The sequence below is a fragment of the Cataglyphis hispanica genome, chromosome 8, assembly GCF_021464435.1.
Source record: "Cataglyphis hispanica isolate Lineage 1 chromosome 8, ULB_Chis1_1.0, whole genome shotgun sequence".
In the NCBI taxonomy this organism is placed as follows: domain Eukaryota; kingdom Metazoa; phylum Arthropoda; class Insecta; order Hymenoptera; family Formicidae; genus Cataglyphis; species Cataglyphis hispanica.
Window position 1 is genome coordinate 5,331,577 of NC_065961.1, and position 26,026 is coordinate 5,357,602.

Here is a 26,026-nt window from a genome sequence, read left to right on the forward strand (position 1 = left end):
GATTAGTTTTTGAATTATTGTCACGAAAAATGACAATCATAGAGCTAATTAACATCCATGATTATAAATTATAGTTTTAGTTTATTGTATCTGAATTTTTTTGAATTTGAACAATTTTTGTGGGTAAAAACTATACGCTTATACATTAATGTTAAATAAAAAGCAATTATAAATCTAAACTCATAAAAATTTCAACGATTATTATTCATTATTGATTGAAATTGAAACAATCGGAAATACACTTGCAAATAAAGCTTACGGATAAAGAAATGGGACGGTGGCAGTTAATCTATAATACATACGTGTTTTATTCACAACCGTTACCATAAACGAACCGGATAATTTTACACTTATTTAAATCCTACGATCTATCACAATGTATTTTCTCTGTTTTTTTCTCCCTTTCGCAGATGTATAGAAATATATCTGACTAAATGTGCTAAAGCTACTTAAAATTAATCGCGCCTCACGTCAGACGCAACGCCACAGACATTTATACATAAAACGTTACAACAATATATATGTACATTAGTATAAACTAGATTTGTAATGGAAAACAACGGAATCAATATTCCTGCTGGATATGTCGTGAAGGCATAAAGCTAGATCTACGTACGATTTGGTCCGATCTTCCGTAAATCCGATTTTCGAAAATATTTAAACAATTCATTAATATGGCCGAACTAATCACCATAATCGTAATGAAATTTAAAGTGAAACTGTAGAAGACGTTAGTATTCAATCCAAGATTAAAAAGACGTTGGTAAGTACAATATTGTACATATTGTTTCCAATTTCGCATTTTCGCATTTTCGCATAATTGGAAATATATTGTACTATAATATAAATAATTGTACTCCTAAGAATATTATATTCTTTTTTTTCTCTCTTTCTTCAATATCCTTATTAAATTATTTCTTTCTTTTTAATTTAGCGAAAGGTCTAGCTATGGACTAATATAGTCTTATTTGTACTCTTACTTTTCTAGACAGAATAGAGGAGCGTTATTGTATTAACTTAATAACACAAGTACATCAATTTTTGTGTATTTATTGCACTATATATTATTAATGGAAATATTTGAGAGGAATAATTGCGCCACTTAAGCTTGCGACTTTACTGATCGCATGCGTCGTAGAAAAATATAGAGGAAGTGACGTAAATCAACGCTCGCGTGAAACGATCCGCGAACGGATACGCGTCGTCTCGCAAATTTTTGATCTACAATTTTTTCATCGTACACAATGGTAACGTTCATGGTAGCTTACCTTCCTTGATGCAGATCATTGAGGCTAATTAACGATTCTTGTAGACGAATGCTGCACATAACTTCGACAAAACTTTTCGCGCGATAACCAGAATACACAAGGACTAGTGTAAGTACTATTGCTCGAGCAGAGAGATTTGCTCGTGCGCTTCACCGTCGGAAATGCTGAACGTTTCGATTCTCCTGCCAGGATGGGTTATCTTCTTTTGTCATAGTTTCGTATGCTTAACACTGTCCGTCCAGTAATTCTGTATTGTCATAGCTTCCAGCGAATTTAGGAACGAGTCATTATCCAAACTGTACATTTCTTCCGAGTTATCCTACGAAAATAAAATATCTTTTTTAGTAAATTCGAAAAATGTATTTATCTAATAAAATCAAACTTTATGAAGAATAACGTTATGATGTTAGAAGTATATTCCTGAAGCTTACTTAAAGTATAACACGTACACTTCACTAAATTATTTTCATTAAATGCACTAGAACAATTTATATATATATATATAATTATTGATCTTTTCAATGTTAGAGAATTATCTATGTACATCTATATACATATATAATAATACTAACGCGAATGGTGGAATCATCGATGTAACCGGAACTATCGGGATTGCTGCATTTATCGCTATTCAATGTTTGCGGGGGATTCAAGTACTTGCGCCTGAAAAGAAAGCGAAACAAATCAACGCATTACACGCGAACGCAGACGTTTAACCTAACGGGCATAATGAAAAACACATTATAAGACTTTGTTACCTGTATATAATAAACCCGAGACTACCCATTGTACTGAGCAGAGCCACGGTCGCCAAACAACTACCCGTTATAGCGGCTATACCCGCGGCGGATGTTCCCAAGCTTTGCTGTTCGGCCCTGTTGCTATTATCAGTATCGATATAATCGGAAGACCGATTGTCTCCCTGCATTTGATCCCTCTGGAAGTGTTGCGTAATGAAAGTGTTCCTCGTTCTGCTCTGACGAGTGGCTTCGCTCACGCCAACTGCAAATTTATTTTTTTTTTCAATTATGATTTTAAAACACCCAAATTTTTTGTATTCGCTAAATGCTCACTAAAAATACAACTGTCTTGTATTTAGTCATTTCTATGCGACAAATAAAAAGATGAATTAAATTTAAATTGAAAAGTAGAGCAGAATTAACAAGTATGAGAAAGGAGGTCAATAAAGGCATCATGAAAATCCACGTAAATTAAAATACAACGCTAATCTTTTATCTCTCGCGCGAGCTAACGTCATGGTTGTTAATTGGCCGCGAAATTATTCACTTGCTCGCATATAATTCTTCCTGAAGAGTTCACCTTCAAGAATAGACGCCGCTGTGGCAAAGTGTTGCGTCTGGGCCACCTCCTCGTCAATCTCGACCTCGTCCTCGGAACGATTGAACGTCCTGATCGCCGCGTTACCGGTAACACCGGCCGCGGATAAAGATGTTACGAGAGAAGACCTCGTCCTGTTTAGCGACAGGTCGGCCTTATTCATCTCCTCTTGGAGAGGTAACACGGTGAGATCCTCGGCCTCGTCAAAGCTGACGTTTCTACCGGTGCCGCTCGACTGATTGTACCTCTCCTCCTGATCGTACTTGGGTCTACCCGACGACTTGCTCGTCGTCAAAATCCACGTGACCTTACTGTCCTTCTTCGTGGTTGGGTTCCTGAATCTCTCGATAATGCGCTGCGCCGGTGTCGTTACGCCGACTGGCACGACGTCGGATATGTTCCCGTGGAAGCTCGACTCGTTGATAGCCTCGTGACCGATCGTTCCGAGACCGTTACTCTCACGTGGCTCCAACAGTGATGAAACGACGGTGGTGACGGGTTGCTGCCTGTCAGCCACCACTGCCGTATTCGTTTGGGGATAAAGACCAATGGCCTTGGCGATGCGAAAGCTCGGCCTCGCTGGCTTCGACGAGCGATAAATATCCTCGGTCGACGGGGACGTCGTTCTCGAGGATGGCTGAGGCTGATTGACGGGATCCGACGTGGTAGACGGCAAGGGATTCCCGAGAATAACTGTCATCAAAGAAATGGATATTATAATAATTTTTCATCTATGAAATTTTTAAAATCAAGTTTTTTTTACTCAACTTCTTTTAAATGTTTATTTTTAATTTTTGACATATTAAGAATATATGTATATATTTATATTTAATTATAAAAATTAATTTAAATATAAAATATTTATATTTAATTATACGAAAATTATTTAAAATATATTATAGTTAATCATAATTGAATTTTGATAATTGAATTATATTCGTAATCGTAAATCATTTGATTGCATAAAATGATATAATTAAAGCAAAAGACCGCCCGAATTCTTCTATCAAATTAACAAAAAATATTTAATAAACAAATTAAAAAAAAGAGAGAAAAAAAGTAAAAAAAAACGAGATTATTTGCGATTAATAAGCTTACACTATGTTAACATATTCGAAAAAAACTTGACAGAATGACTCACCAAGAAATTGCGCGGTAACCCAGAACCAATGCATCCACCAATGTAGCGTCATCGCGTCATCTGGATGTATCTGAAAACACGAATGCATCTATATATAAAACCAACCAACGTGTAACAAACGCACAGAATGATCGATCATCGCACTATACAACTAATTCAAGTGTATTAAAATGCTATTTAGATTCGAACGAACGAACGAGTAGCTAATGCTGGTTACTTTATCAAGGAGAAGGTTAAAAATTACGGTGAGTAATCTGCGTGTTGCTCAATCGCGAGATCCGTGAATCATTGCGGCGCGAGAGGAATTTTAGGATCGGCAGTTACCGGTTCCAGGAATACGATTACGAAATAATTCAATAAAATCATAAAAAATTCTCTATTTATGGAATATTAATAATCTAATAGTAATTTTAAATTAACGACAGATTATCCGTGTATCTATTTGTGCACCAAGGATTCATGCGGCGCAAAATGTTGCGGAGAAAAAGACACGTTGAACAATAGGATACAGTGTGATGGTCATGCTCTGTTGACTGCAACCAGTTGCAGCTCGCGACGTGACGTGAATTGTATTTCATGGCATTATTTAAGGATCGATCGTCATGACTTTTCCATTTTATTGCCCGACGAAAGAGAAATTTGTTCGATAGAATAATCGCGAGTAAAAAGATTCTATCGAAATAGAAAATCAATCTGAGATCGATTTAAGAACTATTAAAAGCTTTATCTATACGTTAACACATGCGTGTCCGAGTGTATTAAGGATGTTTTAAAAGCTGTACAATAGTAGCAAAAAACTGTCAAAATTAAAAAAAAGACATATTCCTTAGGTTTATACTGTTTGAAAAATTAAAAAAATAAATCTGGATTATAAAAAAGTTAAAATATCACAAAATAATATTTTTGAGATTTTTAAAGGAAATAGTTATAATTAATATTTTTCCTAATTTATGAAAAAAACTTTTGATCGTGAATATCCCTAAAATCAATTGCAAGAAATAAAAAAAAAACGAGTATTTTGAAGAAGAGAGAGAGAGAGAGAGAAACAGATATTTTTTTACAATTTTTTTTACAATAAACAATTTTTAAACGAGTAAGTAAATCTAAATAAGTTTTGCATAAATACTTATTAGAGTTTACTACGAAATTTTTATGCTTTTGTCAATGTTTTGACATATGACACACATCCCTAAATCTTTTAATTTTTAACATTACGCAAATCTATAATTATTATTTTAAACTTCCAAAGTAACAATCATATGTGTGTCTAAAGGAAGTTGAAGACTTGAAGGCAATTTTTTATGGAACGTCGCGTATAGATATAAATTGCTATTCTTCTTTGTACGTCAGATGCTGTTTTAAACACGAAAGGTTTTAAACAAAACACATATGTAGGCGTTCTATTTTCATGCATTTTTACGCCAACGATAAAATCAATGGATTCAGTTTATAAAAATCGCTACCTTCCCATACGATATTCATACACCTTATCTCTCCCCCTCTACTCACATTTCAGTAGATGTAAGACAAAACAACTATCTAATGCGTATTCAAAAACGCATATCTCGATTCACGTTTTATCTTAATAAATTTTAAAATGCTCAAAATTAATATAAACAAGAGAAAAATGTTCTTAGTAAATTAATATAGATAGATAAATATAAATGAAAATGATTACGGTTTCTAGATTTAAAAAAAATATCAAATCTCTTTTTTTAATTTTATATTCATTTCAATTTTACATCCATTTCGATATAAATACTTTTATTAATAAAAATCAATAATTTTTTTAATTTGAGAAAAATGAAACTAGTTATCTTCGAAGCTAGATATCGCATTGTTAATTACTTTTTCATAAGTGTGACAAATATAAAAACAAATAAAAATGTTATATAAAAAATTCTTGTTAGTTCAAGAATTTCAGATAATTCTCATAGGAATATTCTAGATCAAAAATCTCTGTCACAGGCTCCTGCCGGAGGCTGCGGAAACGAGCCTTCCCTCGACCAAAGTGATTATAAAATTAAGCAGCATGCGAGAGACACGTGTACAGTTAGTCAAGCCGGTCATGCTCCTCCGAGCATATATAACTAGTCGCACCTTTGCGCGGATACGCATGGCTCGGTGATGGAACCGGAAGCAAGAAGAGAGATGCTCCGAAGAACATCGCAATTCTTTGCGACCGGTAATTCAGGCTTAATAAAGACAGCGGAACAAAGACCGCTCCTCTTTTCTGCCGGACGACAGAGGATCCACCTCGTTGACAATGCACCCTTCGCACATCGATGTGACTTCATTCATGGGCCGGAAGCTCTCGCGATCTCGCACATCGTAACGCGTCCATGAATGGAGCGCACACAGGGACGTGACTAGATAAATTTTATTTTAATTTGGATTTTATTTTCATTTAATTAATTTTATTTTAATTTAATTTGGATTTTAGTGGATGTTTCCAACATTTTCGGAAGTAGGAGAATAAAAGAAAATTTTCAAAATATAAAGATTTTGAAGCGGAAAATTATTTGAAAATATTTAAATAAAAAATTTTAATTCTACAGGACAAATCTTTATTTTATTAATTTATTATTAATTTTATACATATTTTAAAAGATTAAAAATGTTTGTGTGTGTGTGTGTGTGTGTACGTGTGTGCAATGTTGAATTTACGAATCTCGAAATGTAATTATTTATTGAATTTTGACTGATCCGTCCAGTTCCTCCTTAAATACAGATTGAACTTAACATGTTTACGCGAATCTAGCGGCATTATACCGCGTTCCATTTCGTTTCAAGATCAAAAAGGAATAAGTGCGATTAAGAATACACTTGGGTCGCGCTAGAACATCTACTTAATTCGCTATGCACGAAACGAATTAGAACGCGTAAGCACACATTTACGCTTCGTAAATGTACGATCGCCGCAAAGTATGAAATTGCAAAGTGCAAGCAAATAAAAAAAAATGCGCTGCACATCGCGCGTTGCATGACGCAACTTCCGCGTGCTAAACCTCGTCCTACTTCGTTTTTGGGTCGACAAAAAAAGGAAATAGAATGCAAAATGCGCCCAATTATAAATGTGCCGTTAACGCGCTTATAATTGCTGCTCGCATTAACAGTAATTAGTTGCTTTAGTCCAAATGTCTGACGTTGTGAGAATAAAGTTAAGATCTGTAGAAACTCCATTTTCAAAATAGATAATTGCATGTTAGTATATAAAATTGCTTTATCACGAAAAATATGTATACTCGACAGAAAATGTCAGACTAAAGTCTTTTATTACACCAAAGATTTAAATCTTTTCTGTGGATTATCTGAATTATGTCGACGTATACGAGAAGATTAAGTCATTCGTTATTCTCGTTATCAAAATTGAAACAAATTTAAAAATTTTTTAAAATCATTTTTCAAGACTCAAGTTATATTATAACAAATTTATTTTAACAGAATTTACATTATTTCTGATATTTCAATATTGTAAAGTTTAGAAACTTAATATTAAAAAAAAATTTTTGAATATAATTTAAAATTTAATTTAATATATAATTTAAAATATAATTTTTAATTGTAAGAATACAAACACATCGAAGAGCGAAGCCGCGTGGGAGGCGTTCACTTCACATATCGTGTACGTTCCGTTCCATTTGATTTTCAGACCAAAGAGATAATTGATTTAATGAATTGACTTCTATTGCCTTATACATACAGTCTTCGTGAAAGCTCGTAAAAAAAAAATTGGTCGTTTCGCGGTTCAGGCAGCAACGTATAATCCGAGTTCAACAACCGCCGCGTATAACGTTCTCCAAAGTGGATACAAGGCGTTTAATATACGTAAATTAGCGCTTTCCCTCTCCCCCATAATTCGGTAGAATTTTCAACTTTTCTATCGTTTTCCAGCGTTATTTGATCCAAGACCATAATGTTTCATGTAGTCACCGTTTTCTGCATCCTCACAGAGATCGTTATGTGTGTTTCTCACGTCATCGAGAAATTACAATGTAATTTATTATCTATGATATCATGCCATCAAATTACAGTGTCGAGTCACATAACCGTGCCAATCAACTTGTTAAATTGCAATCTTTTTGCGCAAACCTTGACTTTATCTTCGCATATAAAGTGTGTGTGTGTGTGTGTGTGTGTGTGTGTGTGTGTATTTAAAAGTTATAACTTCTTTGACAGTTGCGTGTAATTGAACTTTTAAAATTAAGTTATAAATAAAATTTAAAAAAATGAAAAAAAATAAAATAAAAAATTATTTCTTTTTTATTTTTTTTAATGTAACAAGAGTTGATACACGGCGCAGAAGTTGCTGCTGTTCAATTCCGTTGCTTTCGATCTTCAAATCTGATATAGAACATTCGATAAAAAGTGGGAGAAATGTGCGACAGGATACAATCGCTGGAGCATGACGTAAAAGTAGCGTATTTTACTTCTTGATCGTACAATCTCCGGAAAGAACGTGTTAAAAACCAAAATAACAGCATTGAATGGAAACTGGATTTCTTTGCACTTGATTCACTTTCCATGTTTACCTCAAGTTAACCGAAGGTTAACCTGAGTTGGATTTAATATAATAATAAAATTAAGTTACATTAGAAATCTCTAATCAGAATTATTACCAATAGAGTATTCTTCAGAAATATTCAATATCAATATTTTCGAGAAGATAAATTCTAAAATTTTATTTCAGCGATTTCTTCGTTAAAATTAAGATTTATAAAATAAAAAGCTTTTTATTAAGAAACTAAAAATATATAATTTTTATTATTTCCAGTTTCCAACAACATACTGTTATAATTCGAATCCTTTCATTATTATTAAATATAATTATTTTATTAATAAAATATATATATATATATATATATATATATATATATATAATTATTATATAAATATTATTATAATATTAAAATGTTTATATTATTAAATATTATTAAATATTATTATTAAAAAAAATGCAATATATGTACAAGTATTTTACGCAAGATATTTTTTATTACATTGCGGCAAGCCAAGAAAAAAATATTACTGCACTTCTTGCGCAATCATAAATCATCAGACCGCGAAGATTGTCGGATTGTCGAGCTACGTTTTATCGAGCGAAATGCATCGGGAAGAGAAATACGGTTGAGTTGACGCGCGATCGGATTAGAGAAGTGGTACTAATGAGGACTGCAAAATGAATCGCGATTTGTCACCGCGTATCCGAATGCGAAAGAGAATTATTCGAGCAAACTGCGCGAAGCTAATATGTCGTGAACTGATTACTCTCGGCCTCTATTTTTCAGTCACTTTTTAATAAAGCGAGCCGCGAAGCGGAATGATCCGCGATGCTATTAATTTCAGCGGCCGGTGTGTAACTTCTCCTAATCATTTATTATACTTCGATTTCACAAATCACCGCACTCGCGCAGAGGCTTGCCATTGTTAGAAGAGAGAGAATTGGATTTTCTTTTTTTTTCTTTAATTAAAATTGTTTTTTTTTTTTTTCTCGAATTTCTGCGTTCACCGGTCATCCCCAATTCGAAAAGGTCAGCGTGACATTTAGATCCAAACAATTTTTCATTTTTCTCATTTATGTTTTCCCATTGGATGGTATTTCTCTGCTGCAGCTGCGCAAGAAGCTTTTTATCGCAATCTTTTTCTGTCGGTGCATGTGGCCAAAGCGATAAAGAACAAACATTAAGTGTTGTGTTATGTATGATGCAACCGTGCATAATATTTACAATGTATATAATTCATAATATATAATATAATATATAATATGTAATATAATTCATAAAGCACAAAAAATATAAAAAAAATATTACGAAGATATAGCGAAGTAAATGGTTGGAATCAATGATGCATTCAATTATTATATAATGACTAATCAATTTTTGGTATTCCCTCTATAGCTTTTGTCAATTTTATCCCTTATTTAATAGTAAATATAAAAAAAAAGACACAAAAATATTTAATCGAATGTGTGAATAAATCTATACAAATAAATATAAGAGAATTGAAGGCACACCGTCTCCTGTCATATAACTACATTTTTAAATTAATGCTCTTTAAGAGCGATCTGATAAAAAAAAATTTGAAATCAAAATTTAGTCAAAAATAATCGTACAATGCTAAGCAGAAAGAAAGAAATCACTCATTAAAAGGAATGTCAGTCTTTCGAAGCGAATTTAGATAACAGCAGCAGCTGTTATTTGCAACTCGATCGTGTTCAATATTATATTCACAATATGATTTCACACACATACGCACACACGCGCGCATATTCCGATTGCAATCTAATTTCCTCCGAGGAAGTTTCACCATATTTCGGAATAACACGGTCCCGATTGTAGAACACAAGATGTGAGATCGCCTTTTTAACCAATTAATCTTACATAAAAGTGTATCACGCGTGAGAATCTCGGCCATTAAATAGGCGAAAACGCGAGATTTAAAGTCTACTAAGGAACGTATTAAAATCCGTGTCATTCGAAAGCGATTTTTAAAAGACGTTTAAGAGCGTCCGCAAATTTTTCGACGCGATAAAAAAATATTATATAACCAATGAGAAGACAAAAAAAAATTAAATGCGATTAAAATCTCATGCATCTTATTAAGAATGTATGTGTCATAAGTCGAAACATTGACAAAAGCATGCAAATTTCGTTCTATTATTTTTTCTAAATATCTGCGCAAAACCTGAACACAATTCTCTTAACGATTTGAAAATTATTCAAATTTAAAGTTATTATTGTTTCTGATGGAAAATCAGAATTGTAGCATTTATTGACAAATTTGACAAGGAAAAAACACTGCCAACAAAATAAAAATTTTCACTTTTATTAAGAAAATTCTATAATAAATGTTTATGAGAAATTTGATTTAGATCCACTTACTTTAAAAGTTATTTAAAAATTGTAGAAAAATATTATTTGTCTCTTTCTCTCTTTCTGCAAATTACTCGTTTTCTTTTATTTACATTTCTTACAGTTGATTTCAGAGGATATTCACGATTAAGAATTTTTGTCACAAATTAGGAAAAATATTAATTACAACTATTTTCTTTTATGAAGACCTTAGAAACCATTCTGTGATATTTTAATTCTTTTTGTAATTTATCTATTTAATTTTTCAAACAGAGTATAAACGTAAGAAATATGTCCTTTTTCCAATTTTGACAATTTCTTGCCACTATTGTCCAATCAAAACATCCTTAATAATTATGCAAATCTTGTACAGATTGTACTTACAATAATGTTTTTAAAAGACAGTTGACAAATATAATTAATAAGAGCTATCAAAATAACAAAGTAATTTGTAATTGTAATAATAAATAAATATGTATAATAGATATTATATTTACAATAATGTAGAAAATATTACTACTCTTGGCCTTCATGTGATAAAAAAAATCCTCTAGATATATTTCTTTATCTAATATAATTAATATCGATACTTTATTATACATTACACGATATAAACGCGGATATCCTTCTTTTGAACTAAACAGTGCGATATTTTGTCGAACACCGCTTTTAGATGTGGTTGATTAGATCTATTAAATGTAGGTTTATTCCTCGACACTTCCTTGCAACTTTCGCAATCATAATCGTATGTGAATGAGTAAAGTAAAAGCGTGAGATAGCGGTTGTAAAATCCGGGATTTTAAATCCGTAAAAACAAATGACAATTTGTGAAGAATTATCAAATACATAGATTGCGATATATTATTAATTATTATAAGCGTTATTTTTTTATTACTCAGTCGACTGTATGTGAAAAACACAGTTAAAGATTGTCGATAAAAGCATATTATTTAACTAAAATTTTAATTTAAGTAAAAACACCTCATTCATTCTATTAATAATTCGACCTTGCGCCGAAATTCCATAAAGATTGTAATCGTTACACATCACGCAACTTGCTTAGTACAATTACGATGGGAATCTTTCTCGACAAGAGAGATTTCCACGAGGTGAATCTTCAGATGCTCTGATGATATTCTTCGTAACAGAATTTCTTTCACTCGTAAACATTCTTCTTGGAACCCCTATTGTCTTTCACAGACACCTTTTCGTTGCAATTTTCCGAGAGCGGTACCGTTTCGTCAAACAATCGGTGTCGCTCTTCTTGTATTTTTGTCGTAAAAAAACGGGGATTGGGAAATGGTTTTTAGTTCATCGATTCTCCTCTCGTCGCTTGACGCTTTCCCGACTGACACTCCATTTTCATCGATATTATTTCCGTTCGCGAAAAATGTGAACGCTTTCAGAAAATCTATTTTAAGAACGGTAGACTCCTTTTTTATCCTGACTATTTTTAAAAATATCTATCGAGATTATCGTATATTTAAAAGATACATTCACAATTTATCGCACTTTTTTAAACTTACTGTAATACATTTCTCATCCGCGCGTTTTTTTAAGTTTATTGTAATATAATATAATGTGTAATATAATATAATGTGTTTTTATTGTAATATAATATATTCGAAAGAAAAGATTCATATGAAAATTGCAAACGTGGATGATAATAGAGAACGAGCAGAACGAATTCATTTTTGTAATAATACTGTTCACGAAATTTATTGAGGATTTTATTCATCAGAGGTATTTCTGCGGTAGATTAAACTCGAGTTACGCCCGTGAAAGAAGGGAAGATAAAATCTCTTCATTTATGATCGAAAGTTTGAATGAGTTTATCCGATGGCAATTACATTTAATTCCACGAAAGAGAAACTCTACGCTAATCCCATCCCAACATATAGTATATGTGTGATTTTTCTTTTTTTCTCTAAACATTAAATTCACATCAACTTTTCACAACGGGATTCGAATTGCGTGGATGATATCGATGCGCAATTACATTCGTAATTATAATTTATCGCGCGGGTTGCTAACGCGGGTTCTAATCTAATCTAATCGATCGGTCGGCCTATAAATTGATTCAGAAAATTACTAGCCGCTAGCCTATATATTCCAGAGAATTTACAATTAATTATACTGGCTTAATTGGTACTAAGTGCGGAATGGACTAGCGAAGTATTATGACACGCATCATTCCCTTTGACATGCTTCCATATCGATTATGTCGCTTTTACGTAGTAAATGCATCCTTGTTAATGTATTAATAGCGGTCTCTCTACCTTTATTTTAGTCACTGTATAATTTACATTAATGATCACATGTGTATTAAATGGAAGGTTTATGTTATTTCAGTAAAACAGACACATTCTCTCTAAACTTTTCTTATAGATATATGTCAAAACATTGACATAAGCAAGAAAATTTCGTAAACTGTTCTACTATTTTTTCGGAGTATCTGTGCAAAACCTGAGCACAATTCTTTAAACGATTTGAAAATTATTTAAGTTTAAAGTTAGTATTGATTCTTATAGAAAATCGCATTTATTGATTAATTTGACAAGAAAAAAATATTGCCAACAAAATACAAATTTTCACATATATTAAGAAAATTCTAATAAATATTTGTGAAAAATTTGATTTAGATCCATTTACTCGTTCAAAAATTATTTATTAAAAATTGTAAAAAAAATATTATCTCTCTCTTTCTCTCCTTCTGCAAATTACTTTTTTTTTGTTTCTTCTAGTTGATTTCAGGGGATATTCACGATCAAAAATTTTTATCATAAATTAGAAAAAATATTAATTACAACTATGTTCTTTTTACAAAGACGTCAAAAACCATATTATTTTGTGATACTTCCATTCTTTTTATAATTTCCAAATTTATCTACTTGATTTTTCAAACAATATAATTAATATAAGAAATAAAAATATATAAGAAATATGTTTTTTTTTTTAAATTTTGACAGTTTTTTACTATTATTTTACAGTCAAAACATCCTTAAATATTTATTGTTGAGTTTGACCGTATTGTTCTGTAAAATTAGTGCACTGTAAAATCGATACATTTGTGTCGGTTTATTCGTGTATCATAACGCTAACAGATGGATGCTTAACAGATGTGATAAAAATGTATTTTACACGGTTATCTTGTCGCCTGGTGAACATAAAAAGCAATCTCTATGTCAATTTATTAAAAATGTGGCTTTTATCGTGAAAACACTGTCCATATGTACACTATTCGAACATCGCATTGTACGAAATGCAAGCGTATTAAAAGTCAAAAGATATTATAATATATAATAAGAGACAATTGAATTATGTAGTTCAGATTATAACGATTATTTATAAAAATATTTAAAAGGACGCTTTTTTCCGTAAATGTATTTGACAAATATTTTCATCAAAATATTTTTTTTAAAAACTATGCGACTATATAAATAATATATTGAGGAAAAAGCAATTCTTAGATTAGATCAAAAAATCATGAGAGTATGACGTGTAATTATCTTTTACGAAGTTTACGTGAACATTTTATGCAACATTCGTTAATGACGATACGGTCCATGCATGTGCAATAAAAAGATCGTCGCATTATCAAGTTAGCATTACTTGACCGACGTTTAAGTGACATTAGCTGACGCATCGGTTTATATACGTAGTTTGTCATCATTTCGAAACGCGGTCGAAGGACGTGGAATATATTTCATAGAAAATTCAAGTGAGGAGAGAAACTGCATAAACGTTGGATATATATATATATATATATATATATATATATATATATATATATAAAATTTGTTGCACTGTGAATTTCTACTCCTTCGCGGGGGAGATAATAAGTTATAATGCATATATATTATTCCCGAGAGAAAGAGAGAGAGAGCGCGAAAGCCTCGTGAGCTGCAGCTGCACCACAAGTCACGCATGCGTTGTTGCAAAACTAGCGAAAGTGAAGATTCGCTTTCGCAGCCGTTTTATAAGTCGCGTACGATCCAATTATAAGCATGCGAATTGAATCAGTTATATCGAAGGTGATGTATCGAAATAGATACCTCTTCTCGAGATTCTTTTGCCTGCTTCGTTTCAATCCTCCCTGCCTCTGGCCCTTCTGACGTGCGCTTTAATCAGTTTAATGAACACTTTCCGAAGCAAACTATCGATGAAAAGTTTGCGTACAATAATTTCCAGCAACAGATAACGATATTGCATAACTTCATTAATTAATGCCTACGATGTAACCTTTAGAATATAATTTTCATGATATTCTCGTGCGGAATAGTTTCAAATATTTTATTAAAATAGTTTGAAATATAATAATAATTTTCTATTTAAAATAAAATAAAAGAAAATATATTCGAATCATTTTAAACAATTATAACTGAATACAACGATAGAATTATAATTAATATTATTACTCTTCTCTTGTTCGTGTTTTATTAACTCGCTTTACACGATATAATTCGTTAGAAGATTTTCGAGAAATAGAGAATCCAATTTATAATTTTATAAATATGATATATATATCCTAATGTATATATATGTAGGTACTCTGATATTTTATATAAGCGTGAATTTTACTTTTAAATATTTTCTGTATTACACAAAATTATATAATAAATTTAAATAATAAATGAAATATTGAATTTTGTCATAAATTACAGATCGTCTAAAACAAACTTTATATTAGAATAATTAACTTTATATTGTCTTTATTTTTCTTTATCAATAATAAATAACAGAGGATTTTAACGAGATATGAAAAAATACGTTTTGTAAATCCTGTTACAAATCTTTTTACAAAAGTGCGACTTATCTAAAGCTGGAAAAAAAAACAACGTACGCTGAATCTGTAAAAAGACACGAAAAAGACAGTCCGTTTGCGCTTGCGTGCACGGGGTCACACGGACGGTCACGCGCGTACACGCACGAAGGTGCGAAGGTTCATTAAGTAGTAGCATGCCGCTGTAAAGTCTCGCTGTCGCAATTAGCGCGATTCTCTGCGTCACGTACGTCACGGGCGTTTCAGAGAGAAAAAAAAAATTGCAGTTTTTCGCTGCTGCAGCAGCGTCATCGCGTCTCATGTATATGCAGCAATTCGCTTCGTCAAATATAATTAAGTGCGATCGATAAGAAGCAAAAACTTCAAACCGTTTAATCGTAATTGACATTATTACAAGATAAATATTACAAGAGAAGTTGTGTCACGTTTTGGCAAAATTTTATTTAATTTCATCGATAAATTGATCAGTTAATTATATATGATTATTCATAATCTTATACATAATTTATATATCTTTATACAATTTTCTTTTTAAGAAACTGTATGTATATATTAATTATATTTTATAATTTAATAACGTTGTTAAAGCTTTTAAAAAAAAGATTTTAAAAGAACGTTGATGACTATTATAAAGCGTTTTTATTTTTTTTCGTCGATGCGAATTGACAAAATAGATTACAATGTTGTGGAAAATATTAAAAGAGTGATTCTAAAATTATGTAACAAAATCGTATATTTGAAAAGGATTGAACTTTGTTGCGCGAAAATTATATTTATTTTTTTATATATATAATAACATTTTTATTTCTCATTTCTAGAGTTATATTTTCAAATCATATTATTCCAGCGTTATACAAAATGTTTGAATCTCCCCCATAAATAGTTTTTAATGTAACAAAAAGAAAACAATTCATTTTCGCGCGAATTTCAAGCAAATTTTCTTTTAAGTTTAAATTTCATCTCCACACATTGTTTTTTTTATATATTTAATATATAATAAAAATATTAAAGTATACATATTTTCTATATTAGAATTTATAAAAAGCATTTTAATGTAATAATAATATATACATAATTTAAAATAACTAATCGCGCTATTAATCCAGAATTATTATTATTTTTATATTATCATGTCGGGAGTCTTTAAAATGTCTTAATAAAAAAAAATATGAGGATCGTGCAGTAAATGAAATAATTTGTGACAGTCAGAAAATTGTCCACGCTTGTGCGTGCGGATAAATATAGATCAATTTTAATAGGTGTAATATTCGATGAGAGAGAGAGAAAGATAGAAAGATGGAACGCCTATTTAATGGGATTACCAGTTGCGTTTCTGTAAGTCACGTGGCATCACGAAGCCCGTGATGGATATCTTTTAACGCAGGCTTATACAATGCACAGCTGCTTTCATCAATGATGAAAATCGTTGATGCATCTCGTACATACCTCAACGTACAATAGTATAGAATTTTATGCAACTTAGGTAAAGCCTTCATGCACGATATTTCGACACGATACGAGAGCAAAGATGCTGAATGAAGATGAGAAAGAGAGTGCTTGATTGTTTCATTCTTCATTGCGCGGGAAGAAAAGCCGCGATAACCGAAAAGAATCGAGGGAGAGGAATTTCCTCTTCCTTTGAACGCGTCCGCCAAACGATAACACGTTGCGGAAAAGAAACCGCGCTTGTCGACGAGTCTAGATAACATCGGCCGGATCTTGTGTAAAGTACTCGCACGAAAATCTCGAATATTAATTTCGTGAAATTTTTTGAAAGTTCGATACAATATTAAATTTTTTCATACATTTCGTTTCCAATATTACTTCCAGTTCCAATCTCGAGTCAATCATTTTTATTCGTCGACAATAGTAGAAAAATCTCGGGAAAATATCTCGCAAAATTTCTTCACGCAATCGTTTTCCTCGGATAAAGAAATATTTTTTTTTTACGTAATCGGCAAGTTCACATTAAAAAATGATACGATAAGAATCGGGAAGGGAATCCTTTCACTTATCGTTAGCTGCCTTTCCGCGATCCGTCATGGAAGCAACAATAGGTTCTTTGACCGAAGATCGATGCATTCCAAAACGACACGGTTCATTCTTCGTAAACGTGAGCAAATATTACAAAAGTAAAATGCAAACTTCGTTCTGTTCGCACGACGCTCGGAGGAAATAGGAACTTCCTGTGCGGAAATTCGCCTCAACGGAAGCCCGAGGGAGAACGCGGGTGAAGTTAGAGGAACAGCTGAGCGAACAATTACGGCAACGCATATTACGATCTTATGGGCAAGCAACGTTCCATGGAATACGGAGTGAGATCGATAGTGATTTAAAAATAATCTCACAGTAAAAAAATTTTTTATATTTGAATTGCAATTTTAATTTTCAAATTCTAATTTTACGTTTTCTGAACTTTTTGAAATAATAATCACTTTTAACAAAATTTTATATTTTTTTTATATATTATAATATCACGTATTTCAATTTTCTGGAATGTGTGTGTGTGTGTGTGTTTGTGTGAAAATATTAATTATAATATGTGAATATATTAATTAAATAAGATTGAAATTAATACAGAAAGATAAATATAATATATCGGAAGCATCGAGCAAAAGTTACACGTCAAATATATTTATATAGAGAAAACACAGAGACATAAAAAAAAATAATTAAAATTTAAAATATTTCTCTCGATATCACGCAACCACAATAATTAAAATAAATGTAATAAAAAACTGATACAGAGAGGTTTTATCTTGTAAACAAGTTTTATATTGATATCATGTTTAATATAAAAAATACACTACATTTCAGCATGATAAATAATTGATTTACAAATTGACTTTTTTTCATATTACTATAAAATGAAAATATCAAGCGTATTTTTTAAACAAACATCCGTATATTTATTTAAATATATTTTTTCATCAAAATATCATATTATTAAATATTTACTTATTTTTTAATATCTTTTTCTTAAAGGTTTCCCATTTTTCCTACAGATTATGACATCTTTTCGGCTGTATTTTCTCTTCTCAGAAAAGTTTTTCGCTTCCAGAAAAAGTGTATCGTTGAAAACAACAATTCCACAGAGTGAACAATGCGCTTTGGGACGCTTTATCCAAAGTATCAAAGTGTGAGATCTCGCGGAAGTCCCAAAGAAGAGACGAATAAAAGAATTTGTCTCGAAATACGCTCCTCGACCAACAAGAAGGTGCGCCGAGCGTGAAGAAAAAAGGAAGTGGACACGCGCATCAGGTCGGCACGCCTGGAACGCGGACTATTTCTGGATATTCCTCGAAGAACTCGTCGCGTGCACTCGCGTTGCGAAAAAAATCGGTTCCTGGTTGAGCTTAGTTTAGACACACGTTCGAATGCACCGATTGTCCCAAAAGTAGAATCGTCGGAAAATTAATAAATCGATGTCACAATCCAGGGTGTCTACTCAAATCTTGTAAAAAATTTCCCTGAAAATTCCCTGATTCCTCTTCCAGGCATTTTTATACAAAATTCTAGGTAACGAGAATATTTTAAACATTTTTTAATGCAATTTCTTAAAATGAATTTTTTTACTTTACGCATTTTCTAATGTTTTTCGTTCATATGAAGAAAAAACACAAAACCATTTAAGTTTCAAGAATTAGATTTACGAATATATTGAAAATAAAACTGAACAGCTTTCATTAAAATAAATTTTTTTAACTTGTATAACATTTTTATTTTTTATCACTAAAAATTAAAATAAAGAATAAAAAGAAAATAAAGAATAAATAAAAATAATAAATAAATAAAAATAAATAAAAATAGTTTAAATATGGATTGCACATTTAATATTTTGTTAAGACATTGAATTATAAACAGAAATAGATATATATTTATAATATATTTTAAACAAATAATTCACATGGCTTATTGGTGATTTGTCTATTAATAACAGTATGAAAGTAAAAAAATCAAAGAGAGAATTTTTTTTTAATTCCTTGTCTCAACAAAATTCCATAAAAATCCCCTTTTTTTAGATATAAAAGAATTCCCTGAGAATTTCAAGTTTTCCACGTTTTTCCAGGGAGTAGACACCCTGCAATCGCTTCTTCAGAGATATCTCATCATTTGCAAATTTATTTTCGCGTGTTTCAAATTGAATTTATCACTTTATTAATATTTGATTACAAATATTGTAAAAATTGAATTCATGAAATATTTATACGTGTTTTTTTAACATAAAATTATTTTCGTATCATATTCAATGAAATTTAATGAATAGCGAAACGCGCTTTACGTAAACAGAAGAATCATTTCGTTGCTGTAAATGTCCCTTCCCTTCCGAGTTTACGTAAGTTGATCGATAGTATGCGAACCGTCAACAATACATCGCTTATACAATCGATGAAAGACCGAAACGTTCCGCATAATTTCCGCAAGCACTAATTGTCTCATCAGAAATTGTACGATTAGTTGCGATACTCGAGAGTCTAATTACAATACTAACAACGATGGAAAATATTTCCTCCCATTACGTGATGTATATTGTATATATCGATGCTCTTTTATCTGGCCTCTCTCTATTTTTTCCGATACGCTATACTCGTGATACTCGATTGGATAACACGTCTAACCGGTTATGTTGCGCAATTGTCATAAACAATATCTGATCAAGGTGGAATGAAAAATCAGAAAAATATAAAACAGAATAGAAAAAAAAACTTACTCCGATCCTGCCAGGATTCGAACCTGGAATCTTCTGATCCGTAGTCAGACGCGTTATCCGTTGCGCCACAGGACCATCTGATTACGAAATAGATTTAAACGACCTATTAAGGGATAGTGGAATCGCCAAATATAAACGAGAAATAGTTATTTTTGATATTTGATACTTGTATATACAATAATAATATAATAAATAATGCCACAATTTATTATAAATAATAGCAAAGCCTAATATATTCTTACAAGAGAGAAATGTGACATTTATTATATATATTATTACATAAATTTCTTTCATATTGTTAATAATATATAAATATTTAAAAATATCTCCAATTTATATTAAGTTTTACAGGCTTCTTCAGATTTGTGTTAAAAAATTCATTTACGAAAAATTATTTCGTTTATTTTGAAGAGCAAAAATCTCAATCATAAATATAAATATATAAATGAAAATAAATAAGATAGAAAATTGAAATGACCGGATATCCTAGTTTCCGAGGACATGTCCTCTCTTTCGATGTCCTTCAGGATTTTCAGATCTGACCTAGTTTTATAGTTTGCAATGAAAGATTTAAATGTATCGATACTAATTAATATTTCAAACTTGATCAAACATTTCTATTAACAAATTTTATGTTATTCTCAATTTCATTTATATATGTAATCTCAAAATTTTATTTTAAAAGAAATCTATCAAACGAATAAAGAACCTGTCAATAATTTATATATATAGTGGTTTATTTTTAAAAAAATATCCTGATTCCTTTCGCGCTGTCATTCATGCAAATTCCGGGTGGAATATCTGACATTAACCGAAGAAAAGGCAGATATCTTTATAATTCATCTAAATAATATAATTCAAATAAATTCCGAATATATATTTCGTAACAAAACGCATTTTTCTTCCGCGAAATTTTATTGGATTCTAAAAGTCATCTAAAACACAACAATGACTTCAAAGGCTAAATGTGAACCAAGTGTAAACCTGATAAATCTGAATTTTCTTTGATAACGTAACGGTTTGAGAGTTGCGGCTGGATATCCAGCGAGATCAAGGATATAATTATAAACGTAATTTAAGTTCCGATATTGGATGATCTAATTAATACCCCTCTTTTCACTTCAATTTGCAAGTTTAATGAGAAACCGAAAATAAACGAGACGGTTAAATATCCCGCGAGTGATGTATTCTGATAATTTCATTAAATAATGAAAAAGCGCTCGCGCTTTATGTGCAAACGCCCGTCTCTCGCACTCGCTTATAAATCGTAATCTTCCCTTCCCTTCGCAAGAGGCAAATACTTCACGGACACGTTGAATTGGAGTCGAGCATCGATCTTTAGGCGAACCGCTCGTTTTCGTAGCGCGCAGCATCACATAAAACGCTGTTCAGTCGAACGTGACGCATAGGCACATCCAAGACCGCATTTTAAAAATTGCATAAAACATTTTTTTTACAATTAAAAAAAAAAAAACAACTCCCTCTTTAGAATATACGTAGATTATACTCAAAAAATAATCAGTCATTTTTATTTATAATCTTTTTTAATCTTCTTTCATTGTGCAAAATCTAAACACAATTCTCTTAAGAGTTTGAAAATTATTTAAATTTAAATCTAGTATTGATTCTTGAAAAATCGCGTATTGTTAGCATTTGTTGACTAATTTGACAAGGAAAAAAAACATTGCCGACAAAATAAAATTTTTTACATATATTAAGAAAACTCTAATAGACATTTATACAAAAAATTTGATTTATATCTACTTCCTCATTTAACAATTATTTATTAAAAATTGTAGAAAAATATTATCTATCTCTTTCTCTCTTTCTGCAAATTACTCGTTTTTTTTTGTTTCTTGCAGTTGATTTCAGGGATATTCACGATAAAAAGTTTTTATCATAAATTAAAAAAAAAATATTACAACTATCTTGAAAATGTCAAAAACCATATTATTTTGATTTTTTAATTTTTTTATAATCCGGATTTATTTATTTGATTTTTCAAACAATATAATAAAATGTTTTTCTTTTTTTTTAATTTTGACAGTTTTTTGTTACTATAGCCGAAACATCCTTAAATTCTATTGCTTTATTAATTACACAATCATATAAAATAGTTTGTCATAATAAACACATATGTTTGATAAATATATGATATTAAGTATCAATATATCGAGATATATTGGATGGAAGTTAATATGAAAATTCCAAATAATACAATATTTACATTTAATTACATTATAATTTAATTGATTAACGACGATATTAGTACGATGCAAGATAATTTTTTTTTTTATTTCGCACATAAAGACGATAAAATGGAATCTTATTTATTGCGATATCGAAGGTATATATAAGAAGAGAAGCGCACCCATTTTCCGGAAGAGTGCGGCGAGATGTACGAGACGTATTGTTTCTCGCGATTCATCTTCGTATATGTACATATACATTTATATCATCGACATACATATATATATATATATATATATATATATATATATATATATATATATATCAATTCCATTCTCGAAGTTCTCGATAGCTGTGTTCGACGCGTGTCATGTTTTTTAACGAACGTGTACAACAGTCGACAACGGTAAATCAATACGCGATGTAATTTTCAGAGAAATCCCGGAGTAATGAAACGCGAGCCAAGAGAGAAAGACAGAGATAGTAATGCAATTTCAATATTTATAGGGGGATATATAACCGTCTCGGTTATTTCTGGCTTTTCATTGTAAAGTTGAATAAAAAGTTGAGATAATAATTACAACATCCAATATCGAAAGTTTGTAACACGATAAATATATGTAACCGGAAGAAGTGTTTTACGTTTGCAATTATATTTTTCTCGTCGTATCAATTATATTTTTGTCCGATCGTATCTTTCAAAAATCACGTTATTAAAGAAAATTCATATCTGTCAAGATTCAATGATTGATCTCTTTTTATATTAAGTCTCTTTTTATGATTATTTATATTACATATATACACATTAAATATAGATTTTTGTTATTATTTTTACTTATCAGACCATAAAATAGCGAAATACACGAATGAAATCTCGTCGAATTTTTTAACAATTCACGTAGCTCGATTTGCACGGAAGGAAAAGTCTACGCGATGCGGACAATATAAGAGGATAATCACGTAATTCTATAATCTCTACGAAATACAACGCCGTTTCTTTTACGTAAGATATATAAGTAGCGAAAAGAAAGAAGAGAGAGAATTAGTGCAGAGCTCCTTTTTTTTGCCGCGTGCGTAAGAGCGAGTCGATAAGCGCGCGCGACCGTATTTATGTCGCGGCTGTCACGTTGATATCGAGCACCGCGTTAACGCGATAAGACATTCCGACAAAAAATTTGCTCCAATTTTTAAAACATAACCAAATTCGATTTCCGTCAAATTCGTTCAGTTCGATAAATGATAATTCAACACTTACGATTAGCTGCTCTTGGGGAAATTTGGCGCGTCGATGTCACCCCGTGTTGATCGTCCGAGAAGCAGGAGGGTGTCCCGCTCGCACTGGCCTGCTGGTCGCACGTATATGTATCCTGCTGACGTATTTGTGCACTGTGTTGTAAAAGATGGGCGCGACCGGGCCCTTGAATTTCGCGATCACGCGAGTCACGTGGATCACATTATCGCGTGCGTTCTGTTCAGAGAAACGAGAGCGGAGCCGAAACGCGCCGCGAACTCTCGCAGACCGTCGTCGCGCTCGCCATTTTGATTCACACTGACGTTGTTTCGTCGCGATCGGCGGCGAGGTGTCACTGATGCCGGATTCCGGACGCTCAGCAACACGTCAAATCGTGGTAGAGGGGATACACACGACACTCGAAAAACTACGTACGTGTCTCACACGTACGGCGGCTTTCTGTTGTGTTTATCCCCTCCATCACGTTGCGCGTCCCGAATCTGACATGGTGTCCTGCGCGACGCGACGAGCGCGCATGCGCGCGACAGGTGGCTGCCCGGGTGTCGCTCCTTCCCCGCCATCGCGTCACCACAGGTGACGGTACATTCTTGTATTACCTGATCTTTCTATTTTGCCGACGCAGTAAAATATAACTGTGATATAAATTATTTATTGTATTTCGGATAACAATAAAAACTTGTATTTCAAAACTTGAAAAATTTTCATTTTATCGGAAGCATGATGGAATGCTTTTAAAGACTGTCAATTACTGAATATATTTTCGTGACTGTCATTGAAAAAGTGATTGAAGAACGGTAACATTATCGACTGTTTTAATTGCATAAATGGTATACGAATGTTTCAATTTATCCACAGTTACTTATATAGAGATCTCACTTTATTATTTTTTAGCTAATCATGAACAGATAATCACAAGGAAAAGATAAAAAAATCTGATTTACATAAATAATTTAAAAATTTTTAACTTAAATGTAATAAAACAAACAAGAAAATAGAAATTAAAAAAAATAAAATATTTTGCCTTGTTAAAAATAATAAATAATAAATTGCATAATTTTTTTCATAATCTCATATATAATATCTCGAATAAACTGCTCCCTTTACAGTTGTTGTATTCTGTATATTACAATATTTCTAATTAATATTAATATCTTTTTAATACAAATATAATAAATAAATTTTTAATAAAATATTATTTTAAAAATTGCAAAAAAAGATGGCCCATGGGGGGATCGAACCCACGACCTTCGCGTTATTAGCACGACGCTCTAACCAACTGAGCTAATGGGCCTTCTTACAAGCATCTAGCCGTGACAGCATTTTCTCTACAACTCTGCCATTCACCTGCGAAAATCATATCAAGTATATTCTGTGCGAATACATTGTGTAAAAGAGAAAGGCAAAATATTTAGTCCATGAGGGAATCGAACCCTCGTCCTTCGTTATTTTTATAAAACGACGCTTCTAACCAACTGAGCTAATGAATCTTGTTACAACTTTCATTTTTTAAATTAATCTTTAGTACTCAGAATCAATAATATATCTCGTAGAAACTCTTTATAAAAATTTGTGTAAGAATAAAAATATATGGAGAAAGCAAAGGTTTTGAAAAATTTAGTCAAGATATTTAATTTAATTTATTTTTATAAATAAATTATTGTTATTATGATATTACCTATATAATATAATATATAATAATATTGTAAGATATAATAATATTAGATTTATTTTTCATAGCTAAACAATTCTTAATATTAAGTAAATCTTTATTAATTAAAGATCTTTTACTAAATAAATTTTAAGAATAATAATCTTTCAAGAGTATCTCCCTTGCAAGTATAATAAATCTTCCTTATCTAACAAAAATATAAATATTAAAAACATACGTATCTAAAAATAATTAAATACTTGAGTGGCTCTTATTTACGTTTCTATCATAATGTCTGCCACGCGAATTTATATATTCCTGCACAACTCGAGATTATTTACAAAATATTGCGTAAGGCCATCTGTTTTTCTTGCATACACCGATAATCCTTCATCTTTCAAACATAGTCGTCCTCGTCTGAGAACGCATCTTCATTCTTTTGTGCGGGAAAGAGTTCGTGAACCCTATATCGATTCCACTATTCATAGAAACGACACAGGACCGGTCAATGGACTGCTGTTCGTTTCGATTGATTGTATTACGTAGTGCATGGGTTAAAAGCAAGTCTATAAGTGACTTCCTTCTTTTGCAACTTATATATAAAGTGTAAATTGATCGGACGTCAACGAACATATGTTAACATATGGTAGTGCAAGGGCACTATCGTAAAATCGAGATGCCCTTCGAGCTTCGAGGACAATGCGATATATTACGATGTAAGTTCTATAATTCAAGAAGTCATAAAAATTCAAACTAATTAATTAATTCAAATCTTTTCTCTTAAATAAATATATTTTAGAAATTATAAGAAGAAAGAGAGAGAGAGAGAGAGAAAGAGAGAGAT

General features: G+C 31.5%; 1 protein-coding gene and 2 non-coding genes across 4 annotated transcripts; all 3 read right to left on the minus strand.

The window, feature by feature from the left end:
* Positions 1-61: 61 nt before the first annotated feature.
* LOC126851480 (uncharacterized) lies at positions 62-23,859 on the minus strand. 2 transcript variants are annotated; one of them, XM_050595515.1, is made up of 6 exons: positions 23,538-23,859; positions 3,748-3,817; positions 2,589-3,299; positions 2,027-2,270; positions 1,841-1,931; positions 62-1,587 (listed from the first exon to the last, which is right to left on the minus strand). In XM_050595515.1, the coding sequence occupies exons 2-6, from the start codon at positions 3,797-3,799 to the stop codon at positions 1,477-1,479; spliced, it is 1,209 nt and encodes a 402-aa protein (XP_050451472.1). In that variant the 5' UTR covers positions 3,800-3,817; positions 23,538-23,859; the 3' UTR covers positions 62-1,476. The 2 variants fall into 2 exon arrangements, with proteins under 2 accessions (XP_050451472.1, XP_050451473.1); XM_050595516.1 differs by lacking the exon at positions 23,538-23,859 and adding an exon at positions 20,093-20,143.
* Trnar-acg (transfer RNA arginine (anticodon ACG)) lies at positions 20,095-20,167 on the minus strand. Its single transcript has one exon. It is a non-coding gene; the product is annotated as a tRNA-Arg (tRNA).
* Positions 23,860-24,751: 892 nt separating the features above from the next.
* Trnai-aau (transfer RNA isoleucine (anticodon AAU)) lies at positions 24,752-24,825 on the minus strand. The gene has a single exon. It is a non-coding gene; the product is annotated as a tRNA-Ile (tRNA).
* Positions 24,826-26,026: the final 1,201 nt, after the last annotated feature.

Bases quoted from the DNA above. Each gene is read 5' to 3' on its own strand.
- LOC126851480 (XM_050595515.1), bottom strand. From the start codon at position 3,799: ATGACGCTACATTGGTGGATGCATTGGTTCTGGGTTACCGCGCAATTT. The intron at 3,300-3,747 runs GTGAGTCATTCT...CTTTGATGACAG, and splicing joins GGTTACCGCGCAATTTCTTG to TTATTCTCGGGAATCCCTTG. The intron at 1,932-2,026 runs GTAACAAAGTCT...CTTTCTTTTCAG, and splicing joins CTCGGGTTTATTATATACAG to GCGCAAGTACTTGAATCCCC.